The sequence below is a fragment of the Peromyscus maniculatus genome, chromosome 1 (genome assembly GCF_049852395.1).
Source record: "Peromyscus maniculatus bairdii isolate BWxNUB_F1_BW_parent chromosome 1, HU_Pman_BW_mat_3.1, whole genome shotgun sequence".
Taxonomy (NCBI): domain Eukaryota; kingdom Metazoa; phylum Chordata; class Mammalia; order Rodentia; family Cricetidae; genus Peromyscus; species Peromyscus maniculatus.
In genome coordinates this window covers 75,445,507-75,457,998 of record NC_134852.1, presented here as the reverse complement: position 1 = coordinate 75,457,998, position 12,492 = coordinate 75,445,507, and the positions used below count along the sequence as shown (strand labels likewise).

The 12,492-nt window shown below is 43.1% G+C and overlaps 1 protein-coding gene across 2 annotated transcripts in view; it reads right to left on the bottom strand.

Moving 5' to 3' along the window:
- Positions 1–12,492, bottom strand: part of Trpm1 (transient receptor potential cation channel subfamily M member 1) — a 92,441-nt gene that overhangs the window by 8,632 nt on the left and 71,317 nt on the right. For both annotated transcript variants that reach the window (XM_076544225.1, XM_042277506.2), the window contains 3 exons: positions 11,884–12,028; positions 10,467–10,669; positions 9,687–9,819 (listed from right to left, as the gene is read on the bottom strand). In XM_076544225.1, coding sequence (XP_076400340.1) covers positions 9,687–9,819; positions 10,467–10,669; positions 11,884–12,028 — 481 coding nt within the window. The remainder of the gene's footprint in view (positions 1–9,686; positions 9,820–10,466; positions 10,670–11,883; positions 12,029–12,492) is intronic.

Below are 12,492 nucleotides of genomic sequence, written 5' to 3'. Positions count from 1 at the left end.
ATGGTAGATTATAATATTTGCAATTTTTGACCTAGCCTTTTATCCCTGACTAACCTACTATTTCATTTAATATTAAAAGACATACAGTCCATTATTTTATCTCGATCTCATAAATAAACATGCAAATTGCTAGGAATAGCCTCCTTGCCTGCAGCGTCTTATTTGTGGCTTGTTTGTTTGTTTGTTTGTTTGTTTGTTGTCTATTTGAGACAGGGTCTTGTCCTGTAGCCCTACAGCTCTCAACCCTCCTGCACAGTCTCCCAAATGCCACCACACCCAGCCACCTCCAAAATTATTTTACTCTAATCCAAAAGATAACACAAATATGCAATTATGGTGCTCTTTGCTTAAAAACAGTAGCAGCTTCCACACAGGAAAAACAGATTTTGCTGGATACAGGGGCTGTGCTAAGAGCTCCTGTAACTCCACTGGTCACCATCCCATGATGTGGACAACGAGCGTTTTTCATGGTATAGAGTGCAATGTAAGTGCTCAGCAGATCTGACCTCCTGTAGGGATTTCTCTTCCATCCCTATGGTCACATCTCTTCAGACACCCCCCCCCCATCTTTCCTTCCTGGCTTGTCCTGTTCTTCGTCCTGAAATTTGCTCAAGCCTTCTTCACAAACATCATCAAGATGGAAAAAAATATTCTCTAAGAACTTGAAAACTCCAAACACCCTATGCCTTTGACTCCAACCTTAAAAAAAAAGAAACTATTCTTACAATGGCAGTGCCTCCAGTATATACCAATGAACCAAATGAGTGACAGCCGGGGGGTGTGACACCTGGCACCTCCAATACTGCATGGAAAAGCAATTGTTACCTGGCTTCAGACATTACTTAAATAGACTGACTTGACTATGTTACTTACTAAATGGCTTTTACATTTTTCAAATATTTATTTTATAAAATGTGCCAGTACTCCATTCAGATGTTTCCAATAACTTGATCAAGCCAATCACAACTGTTTTTCTAGCATGACTGGTACTCCAAGCTCAAGGGCAGACCTCCTTGATCAGCAAGCAGGTCCTTTGTGATGCACTGTTCTTCTGAATGCCCCGACACTGATTCCTGACCAGTGCTCTTGCTATTTCCCTCCAGACTGAGCTCCTGGTTTCTGTAACTACTTCTGCAGGCAGAGTCACTTGTGAATCACAGGAAGCAGCTCTGGGTTCTGCTGCACACATCACAGCAGCATTCACGTACAACACAGGTCACTCAAGAATACTTCTGCAAAGGGCATTGGGGTCATTTTTCTAACTCTCAAACACGGGGTTTTTCATCTGGCAGGGTAGCAGAAAATTCCTGGGGGCTAGCCTTCTCCTTTTATATGAAAGGAAATTCACACAAATAAAATCTCTAAACTTCCTGGGCTCACATGCATCATGGCTTTGTCTTTGAGTGGAATTTTTAGCTCCACTTAATTTCCAACACCAGTTTTTTCACCCTTCCTCTTTCTAAAGACATTGAGAAGCCCAGAAATGAATTTGCTTAATCAATTTGGACTTTTAGTAATAATCGCAGCGTCCTGTACCCCTTAAGATTTCTCTGTCCGATTCAGAGGTTGGTATAGATTGCCTTTGGATTCCTCTGTTAAGAGAGTGCATCCTAAATGCTACCATCATCCTCCAGGTTTCAGGTTAACAGCTGACACTACATACTTACTCTTTTTGTTTGTTTAGTTTAGGTTTTGGTTTGTTTGTTTGTTTGTTTTTGGTTTTTTTGTTAATAGAAAAAAACTCAAGGCTGTTTCTGATCACTTCCGTACCAACTTCGGGACTCCTGTGAGAGCTGGGGATGGAGTTGCTCCTCTCAGTTCTCTTTATCGTGCATCTGTCCCCAAGAGTCCCTCTCGAAGGAACAATAGCAGTGAGTGGCTGCAGCACAGTTAGCTGCGTTGGAAGACTTACTTGAAACTGTATACGTGAAGGTTCCCCACAACCTGCAGATGCAGCTCGAGTGTCACAGAATATGCCCGAGTGGAATGAGGTGCCGTTACGAGCCTCCTCCACAGCTCCACCCATCCCGACACTGATTACTAAATAGGTATTTTGGTTTTAGTAAAATATCCATAAAAGTCAAAGTTGAGCAAAAACTTTTTTGTTAAAAAAAAAATTGAAGCTAGTGCTTCCATATCACTTTAAAACAATAACACATTTAACAACGTGAAACTTCTGGACAATATGTGGAACTTTTGTAGTCATTTCTAGGGGATTACCTGTGCAAGGTACGATTCTGTTGGATTTTGCAGGGATTCTCGTCTGTTAATGTTAGTCTCACCTTCATCTTCGCATGGTGAGACCCTGTGTGTCTTTTTGGAAGGAAAGGACCTAGATGCTCTACCCTAAGCCAGTTATTAAAACATATTTTTTTGTGCCGCCACCTTTCCAGGGGGAACAGTCACCCTTTACCTGCAAGGCACCTCACAAATTACACAGAACTTTTCCATAATGACAGAGTTAAATAGTCACATCAAAGCATGATGTTAGTGGAGTTAGGTCCAGTTCATTCTTGTACAAACCCATGTTTCAAGATCCCATGGTATTCTACACTTGCGTTCTAAGACTGTTCCTACTCTCTAATTTCATTCCAGATCCATAGCTCATAAAGTTGTCTAATCCACTCTAAATTTTACACCAGGCTATTTTAATTTCCAGTTACTTCCTTGCATAGGGCTGTCTTTAAGGTTAGTAATTATAGGGAGAACACCCAGGGGAGCACCTTGCCCTGACTTGCAGAGATTTCATACATGAAAGACTGAATGAGAACTAATGATGACAGAATGAAACTTAAGCCTCAAGTCTCCTGTCCTTCTCACTCTTTGAAGTCAACAATACACTGGACAGTTTTTAGAAGAAGAATATTAAGCTCCCTGGGACGCTAGCTCTGTGTTCCTCATTTATACACCACCACCGCTATTCCTGAGTTTCTAGAATTCTAAGCATCAAAATCAATAGTTTCTGGCACTTTCTGTTTGGGCCAGACCCTGTTCAGCTGCTAAGGGAAGCCCATTGGCATCCTGGATTCTCTCTTCCACAGTCCTGGTTCCTCACCCTTCGCCTATCATCACCAAGGCTGTAGAGCCCGGTAAAGATAAATAGTGCCTAGGGGCAATCCATTGTGTTTATGCTGCCATTGGTGACACTGCTAGTATTGTCACAGCTAGTTGATTGTGGTAGCAGAGCCTCTTCAACCTCCAAGCCCCGTGCATCCTTACACTGGGGCTATGGAGTGAGTGCTAGATGGTCTTATGTCAACTCGACACAAGCTAGAGTCATCTGAAAGGAGGAAGCCTCGGTTGAGAAAATGCCTCCAGAAGATCCCGTTGTAGGACATTTTCTTAATTAGTGATTGTGGGTGGGGCCATCCCTGGGCTGCTGGTCCTGGGTTCTATTAGAAAGGGGCCCCCAACTGGATCAGGCCCTCTGGATAGGTGAGACAGTTGATTGGCTTGATCTGTTTGGGAGGCATCTAGGCAGTGGTACCAGGTCCTGGGCTCATTGCATGAGTTAGCTGTTTGAAACCTGGGACTTATACAGGGACGATTGGCTCAATCTGGGAGGAGGGGACTGGACCTGCCTGGACTGAGTCTATCAGGTTGATCTCAGTCCTCGGGGGTGGCATTGATCTAGAGGTGGTGGGAATGGGGGGTGGGCTGGGGGGAAGGGGAGGGGGGCAGGAAGTGGGAGAACAAGGGAATCTGTGGCTGTTATGTAGAACTGAATAGTATTGTAAAATAAAAAAATTATTTATATATATATATATATATATATATATATATATATATAAAGAAAGCAGGCTGAGCAAGCCATGGAGAGCAAGCCAATCTGCAGCACTCCTCCAGGGCCTCTGCATCAGCTCCTGCCTCCAGGTTCCTGCCCTGTTTGAATTCCAGTCCTGACTCCCTTCTATGATGAACAGCAATGCTGAAGTGTAAGTCAAATAAACCCTTTCCTTCCCAACTTGCTTTTTGGTCATGGTGTTTTGTCGCATCAATAGAAACCCTAACTACGACAGGGTGTCTCTGATGGAAGCCATGGGAGCCACACTGACACGTCCCAGTACAATGCTATGTACTCTCATTACTGCGGCATTTTCATTATTCTGCCAAACAAACCATGGCTATCCCCCTTCTGTGTGTATTTTCCCTGAAAGTAAACATGTGCAACTAGAATCACCCCTGCTGGATTCACGACCGCTGTAGCACTAATGGGTGGTCCTGATTCTTGATATTTTTCCCTTCTGTGTTCTCAGTCTCCTGCCACTCTTGTGGCCTCTATTTCTTCTGAAGGAGGAATGGTTTTCTGGTTGAGGGTTGAAATCCAGGCCACCTGCACATTTTTCCTTCTCTCTGAAAAATCAGCTGCCTGCAAGGAAAGTGGTTTTCTGTTTGTCTTGGTCCTACAGAAGCTTGGTGGGACTGATGACCGTGAGCAGGAGCTGTGATTACTACTGCCAGTGACTGAGCTGGCACGCCTAATCCTAGGGGTGTATTGGCAAGCACTGAGCCACATTGTCCAGTATAATTCCATTGCTAATGAAGTTGATATTTTTTATCTGTTTGCCTAATGTTCTCTCCCTCTCTCTCTCTCTGAATTGGCTCTGTGCGTGTTAGTTTTATGTCAACTTGATAAGAGCTATAATCATTCTGGAAGAGGGACTCTCAACTGAGAAAATGCCTCCTATGGTTTATAAGATTTTCTTATAGGAAGTCTGCAGTGCATTTTCTTGATGAATGATTAATGTGGGTGGACCCAGTTCACTGGGGGCAGTGCTGCCCCTGGGCAAATGGTCTTAGACGATATAGGAAAGCTTGCTGAGCAAGTCAGTGAGCAGAGTTCCTCAATAGCTTCTGTCTCAGTTTCTGCTTCCAGATTCCTGCCTTGAGTTCCTGCCTTGGCTTCCATTAATAGACTGTGACTCAGGATATGGAAGCCAAATAAACTCTTTCTCCCAACTGCTTTTGGTCATGGTGTTTTATCACAGCAATAGAAACTGTAACTAAAACAGACTCTCAAAGTCAAATGAGGAGTAAGAATGTCATTCATTGAGCCCAGAAGGCTCCAGCATTTAATCCATCCCTTTCTCTCTCCAAGCAGCCTTGATTCCCATTGATCTGTAAGATGAGAGCATTCGAATATAATTGGTCCCAAATGTCTTTCTCACTACTGTGTGTTTTGTCTTCTTACTCTCTCTACATCTTTCTAAGATTGATCTCTGCTAGCTACCATCTTGTCTCCTTGTTGAGGTCTCTTTACCAGCACCTCCTCTTCCTCACCACATGAGAAAAGGATGCTAAATAACATCTCAACACCATGGATTGTTGGCTTCCTGTCAAGCCTACAGGAGACCCAAGACTTAACCCAGATCCATGAATCTGACAGAAAGTCCCCCTGACCAGAATCTATGGTTACAGGTTTGGCTAGCCCAGGCCTAAGGCTCTCCAGAGATAGGGCCAGTTGTATTCAAAATTTGTAGCTTGTGAACTCTATTCTGTATGTTTTGAGATATCAGACAAAATAAAACTTATGTAAGTGCTAGACTGGAAGACTGAGGCAGGGGGCTATTAATTTGAGGCCAGGGTGGACTACATAGCAAAATAATACAAATGGCAGCAGAATATAATTTTGAAAGGAAAAGAAGAAATATATCACATATTCTATGGCAGAGACTAATATATTTATTGTATTCAAACACTAAATTTTGGTTTTAGAATTCCTTGAAGCCACATGGACAGAGTAAACATGATGGATAACAAAATTCTTGATTTTGAAAATCAGAAGTTAAATCTTTGACAAAGATTTTTCAGAAAAGACTCTTTCCAACCCTGTTGGCCCTGTGGATCCATTGTAGAGATGCAATCACCAAGAGAACCATGTGCCCCACACTAGACTTGCAAAGACTTGGGGAGATGTTGGCACTCCAATTACCAACCATACACATTGCCAGCTAGTCATTAATCAGGAAGTGATAATCTCATTTTCAATCCAACTGGATTTGAATCAATTAGGAGACACACCCTGAGTGCATATAAGGGTGTTTCCAGAGAGGGTTAAGTGAGCCAGGAAGAATTACCCTGATTGTGGGTGGCACCAAATATGGGCTGAGGTCTCAGACTGCAAAAAGGAAAAAAGAAAGCGGTGAGCTGAGCACCGGCATTCACCTCCCTCAGCTTCCTCACCAAGAATTCAGGGAGACTGGCATCTACATGCTCCTGCCAACATTGCCTTCCCACCACGATGGGCCTCAGATGACCAGCCTAAATAAAACCCTTCTTTCTTTAAGTTGCTTTCCTAGGTATTTTATCACAGCAACAAGAAACTTAACTAATGCATATGATGAAGATGAAATGTTTAAGGTGAGGAGCTCTGACCTGTCCTGCTGGTGGATATTATTATGTAGTCTCCTGCCCCCAATTCTTGGTTGGCTGCTGTTGTGATTTGAGGGAAGAGACAATGCCTGCCAACATTAGTCCTTGTTTGGTGTTGCTAATATTGAGCATCCCTCCTCCCCATCCTTCCCTCCTCTCTCCTCTCCATTTCCCTCCCCTCTTCCCCCTCTTCCTGTTCTTTTTATTTTGATATACATTTAAGGCTGCTCTAGAATTCATTACAAACATTAGAATGACTTTAAGCTAATGATTCTTTTGCCTTAGTTCCCAAGTGCTGGGGTTAAAGGCATGTGCCACTACGCCCAGCTGATACCAAATGTCCTGGGAGCTGTGCACTATATGGTCCTTTGCCTTTCTCATTCTTAATAAGAATCACTAAGTCTTCAGGAAAACCAAAACCTTAATCCAGATACACAAATCTGACAGAAAACCTATTCACAGGGGCTGGGAGAAATCAGAACCTGCTATTAAAGGATTAGACCATTTAAGAGCAACAGCTTCTTTAGTACAGGACCAACTGCATCTAAATGTATACTTTATGACCCGCATTATGTCCTGTATATTTTGAAGTATCAGAATACATAAAATGAGTAAAGAGAAGGCCATATAACAAGATTCATGAACAAGTCTATGAAAAAAAAAAAGCTCTAATACAGAAGGTTCTAGGGAATCAGTGCCTGCCATTACAGGTTTGGCTAGTGAAAACCATAGACATTTGAGCCCAGAGGGAGCATAGTTGAGTCCTATCACCTGCCTCAAATTCCACAAGGGAACTGGTTGAGAATAGATTAGAGATTTGTAGTTAAGTCAAGAATGAATGATTTTTTAGTCATTTATTCATTCATAAAACTCTGTTCATACCTTGTGGAATTATCTAGGTGGACAAAATCCAGACATGCTGACTATATCATAAGGATCAATGGTCTTGACCCAGTTACATGTGTTTGGTGGTCAGGGAACTTTTTCACATGGCATTGGCATTTGAGCAGAGATCCAAGGGATGAGTAGGGGAGGTGGGTGTGGTTGGACCAGATAGAGGGATTGTCATGGGCAGAACCCGTGTGTCAGAAAGGACAAAGTGCTTTGAGGAAGTCAAAGAAGAGGAAGGTAAGAAACATGAATCACGGTGACATTCAGTTTCTGCCTTGTTGAAGTGGCTGAATGGTGGTGCCATTTATGGGGGCTGGAGCCCAAGAGAGGTCGTCTATATCTGGGAGAACTCTAAGATCCAGTGGGCTTGTGGGTGGAGCTTTGAGTTGAATGTTTTGCTGCAGCCCAGGGCTGTGTTAGCTAACAGTGAGTCATACTGTAAATCTCTTACTGAGGACCTAAACGTTGGGTGTTACAAGATATTGCCATTTGATAACAAAAATAAGTGTTAGAACTTAATGTTCGTTTCCAGGCATTAGGAAGAAGCCATGTGTGGAGTCCCCACCTTGACATACAAGCTCGGCAGACTCTTCGTGGAGGGCAATGACTAATGTGCAGAGCCCTGTGTGAGCACGTCGGGGAGACGGTGATGAGGCTTCCCAGTGTGTGGTTGCAAAGACACTTGGGCAACCGAGAGGTGAGAGAAAGTCTGATGAATGCCTCGCCAGACCCGAACCCACACCCGGTGGCTGAAGCAGACGCCACAGAGAGAAAGAGCAGTCGGTCATCAAACAGCAAGTACAGTGCAGAAATGAACTGACTGGAGAGACGGAAGGGGTGGCAGAGTTAGCGGAAACTCCCCAACACATGAATGTCTGTTTTGAAAGTAACCACAAGTACCCCAAATTAGGTACAGACAAGGAGCATCCCTTCCCTGCCTCCGAGGCACTTGCTCCTCTGGTGGTCTGGTCACTGGGAAGAATGTTCCTCCTTTGGCCTAAAGCATTCACCTGTGAGTCAGCCTTGGCAGGGAGCAGCAAACGGAAGCAGAGGAGCAGGAATTTGTTCCCTTCTCTTGTGGGGGCCTCAGCCAAGAAAACAGGAAGTGGTGTGTTTGTATTCCCTGCACACTTTCATACCTATTACGTGTGCACAGAGCCCCAGGAGAAAAGCGCAATTTGGTTGTGCACTGATAACTCCATTCATTGAATCACTGGTCCAAGAATGATAAAAATCCAAACAATGCTAGGGGAAGAGAGAAGGGAACGAGGCAGAGCAAAGCCAAACACAATTTCCATTGTGAATGGCTGACTACAATTATATTCAGGTCAATGTCTAACTCCCAAATGGAAAATTTCTCACTACATTTTGAAGAAATAATTTGTATTTTTTAGAAGTTTAGCAACTACTGTAAACCCATCAATTGAGCGGTTCAAAATCTTATTAAAAATGTACTTCATTAAGGCTGAGTGTTGGTGTAGGTAATCTTTGACTTTAGTTGGTTGAGTTGAATTACAAGGTGACTTGGGTTAGGAGGGGTCAGGGACCAGATGTTGCTGGGGCACAGTCAATGGCCTTGCATGCTCCAGAGAGGCTTGAAGATGTGTCTGAGTTCTGTAGCAGTGGCTGGGCTTAGTTGGCCAAAGCTGGCTGAAGAACCCTTTTCAAATTCTATCGTGTTTGTGTTTCTCAGCATATGCTGACATCTGTACCAGAAAACTACTAAGTGCTCACGGATATAAGATGGGCTAGACCCTGCTTAGGCGTGTTTCCTGCATCTGTTTCTACCCATGGTTAGTGGAATTCTCAGGAACAACATACTAGCAAGATCTGAACAAGCTCACATTGCCTTTCCTAAGCAATAAAGCGTCCCAACAATTCTGATTTGAAAAAAAAAAAATGTAAATAGAAAGAGTTTTTTGTTCCTACCTAACATTTCTTTGCAGACTACTTATTCCCAGTTTAGGCAATACATCAGACTGGCATAATCCTTTGTCTTCCCCCTTGACTTTCCTTCATCGAACCATTCATTGATTTATGTACTTATTCGTCCATCCACCCACCCGTCGGTCTGCCCATCCATCCATCCATCCATCCATCCATCCATCCATCCATCCATCCATCCATCCATCCATCCATCCATCCATGGTTAACCAGTATCATGCTGATTTCTCTGTCAATTCAGAAGATTAAGGGAAACAGACACCCACTCTTTACCTCAGCCCCCCCAGATCTTACTCTTCATGCTATACCAGAGGTGGGAACCTTTTCTCTGGACTTCGCTGCAGCGGCAAGGAACTATGCATGCAGGCAGGATGAGGAGCTCAGTCCCCGGTGGGCCATCTGTGATCTTAGCCAGAAAAACCCAAGAAGTGATTTGAAATGAACACCCCTGGTAGAATGGGGTGCAGAAGTTGGCGCACCTCTCGCACGTGACCCGGATGCGCTCGTCACTAGACGACTGCTGCTCATCCTCCTTTTCCCGGAAGTGCTCCTGCACGCACTGCTCCTCAAACTCATGCAGTTTCTTCAACTCGTCGTCACTGAGGAACAGCTCTGTGTAGGGGGAGAAGTGTCGGGCGCGTGAGGACCGCTTTTAGAAGAATCACTTTGGCTGTGTGACTGAGAATTTTATAGTCAGCCTTTGATTAAGCTTTAATTCTACACCACGGATAGGCAGTTTCTTGATTACTTCAAGTAGTTGTTAGCCCCCCCCCCCATGCTTCTCCAAAAAGAAAGACTATCTCACGCAGCATTCCAAATGCTATCAGAGCAAAATGGATCACTTTTTAATGAAAAGCAAAAGTGAATGGCATCTGTCTGGAAAGCAGAAAGGTTTCCTAGAAAATGTTTTGCACAATTTTGCACGGGCAGTCACGCTCATGCGGCTTTTCTCTTTAGGTGGAACACATCAATACATTTAAAAGGGTCTTGAAGCATATGGAGGTGTATATAAGAAGGATTTTGCAAACTTTCAGTCTCTGGTCTCCATGAGTTGGCTTTTTACCGATATTGATTACACTATATATGAGCAAAGCTAAAATACACAGAAAGCAAGAAACATTCTAAAATGCTCAGCAGTTAGACTGTTATGTTTTTCACACACCTCAATATTTTGGTGAGGCTGCAATGCAAGTGTCTATTTAGTACCTTTTTTTCCTTTAAATTAGCCCACAAATAGAAGTGAAGAATCCCCAACATACTCAACCCACGGTCCCGTTCCTCCTGGTCCCCTTCTCTTTTTCTTCTGCAGCGACCACTGAGGCGCATAATGATGATATAGATGTGGCTTAAAATGATCATTGGCGGGGGCAGGACTGGCCTGTCATGAAATGTCATGATCAGTTGGTATCGCTGGAACTTCCACACTTGATTAGATATCGACTTGACTTCAAAGAAGGTGTTGCTTAAAAAGAAGACAATTTTACAGTTAGTTTATACAGTTAGTTTCTTCGGGGCTATCTGTTACTTAGATTTAAATGAAAAGACATCATGAGATGGACTTAATACAATCTCACTGAGGTGAATTCCTTAATCACCTGACATTTTGCCTTATCCATCAGTGTGGATTATCTATGCTCAAAAATATCAAGTATGTTGAATTTAGGTTTACACTGTTTTCCTGAAAATTCACACCAAACTCTGCTGATTAATATGCTCAGTGTGTTATTTCATATTTTAAAGGTGCTTTGAAGAGTTAAAACTTTCCATTCAAATGACTAGATGACTTGCTTTTGTACTTTGTAGGTGAGTGGCTGATTAATTATTGAGCTTATTTGGTTGAGGTATTTTGGATGCGGGTAAGTGCAATCTTTGTCACAATTTAGCTGCAGGACTCAGTCAGTGCAAGATTGTACTGTCTGTTAGTTCTGGGGCTTTAAGAAAGCCCATTATTGTCTAGAGACCGCAGCTGGAGCCTTGTGTTGTTATATGGTATGACTTTACAATTCTAGGGAGAATTTTTCTTCATATTCCTCAATTTGGCAGATGCTTTGTTTTTGTGTTTTGTTTTTTGACACAGGGTCTCATGAAGCCCAAACTAGTTTTGAACTTGCTGAATAGTTGAGGATGACTTTGAACTCCTTGATCCCCTTGCCTCTATTTCCCAAATCCATCTTAGAATTTTTTTCAACATTTTAAAGTATTGTCAACATACTCAATGCATGTCAAATGGGCAGTTTTATAAACACTTGATTTAGTAATTTAAGCCACTCTACAGCCCTGACTGATAAGATTTGATATTTTATATATAAAATAATCACAACAGCTTGGGAAGTATTTTTGTGTGTTTCTGGTAGTGAATGAAAAGCACAACTTGCTCAAATCTCCTCTCACTCAGGAGACTTCTGCCTAAGAAAGTATTTTCATTAGATTAAAATGTGTGCTTCAGTGTTAAAATACTAGCCCAGATTAAATTTAGATATATTTAAGTGCTGACCACATCAAGGCTGATAACAGTTGAGCAAAAGGACTTCAAACACCCATCACTTTAAAAGCTTTAGCACATTTCTCTGAACATGTATGCAGGTATCCCCATAACTTTCTGACCCTGAACTGGAGGTCTGTAGAGCAATGAACAGCAGCCACCAGGCCTCTGCCATGCTCTGTCATGATACCTACTTGAAAACAGCAATCAGTAGGTTGACCAGCAGGATGTTGGCCACCAGGAGATAGCAGGCCATGAGGGCAGGTGTGAGCCAGGCACCAGGGATGCAGGGAGGGAGCCGCTTGCCTTCCTCATCGTAGAGATTTTCACCACAAGGAGCTGCAAGAAAAGTTTGTTTTTTTTTGGGGGGGGGGCGCTTATTTTATATTTGTAATGAAAAGGATAAATATCTAGTATGTGTGTTTTGAGTAATCTTTTTTCTTTGGGGGTGAATACTTACATGTCTGTGTATGCACATCTGTGTGTCTGTAATGTAGAGGCCAGGTGCTCTCCACCTTACTTTTTGAGGCAAGGTCTCTCTCTGAACCTGCAGTTTGCTATTTTGGCTACACAGGAGCCAGCAAGCCCCAGGGGTCTTCCTGTCTAGTGTGTGCAGCTTCACCTTGCTTTTCACATGGGTTCTGGGGACCGGAACTCAGGTCCTCACGCTCCACAGCAAGCACTTTACCCACTGAGCCAGCTCCCCAGCCCTGTTTTGTTTGAGACAAGTCTTATTATGTAGCCCAGGCTGGCTTACAAACTCGAGGTCCTCTGGCCTCAAACGCCAGGATTACGGTTATGCA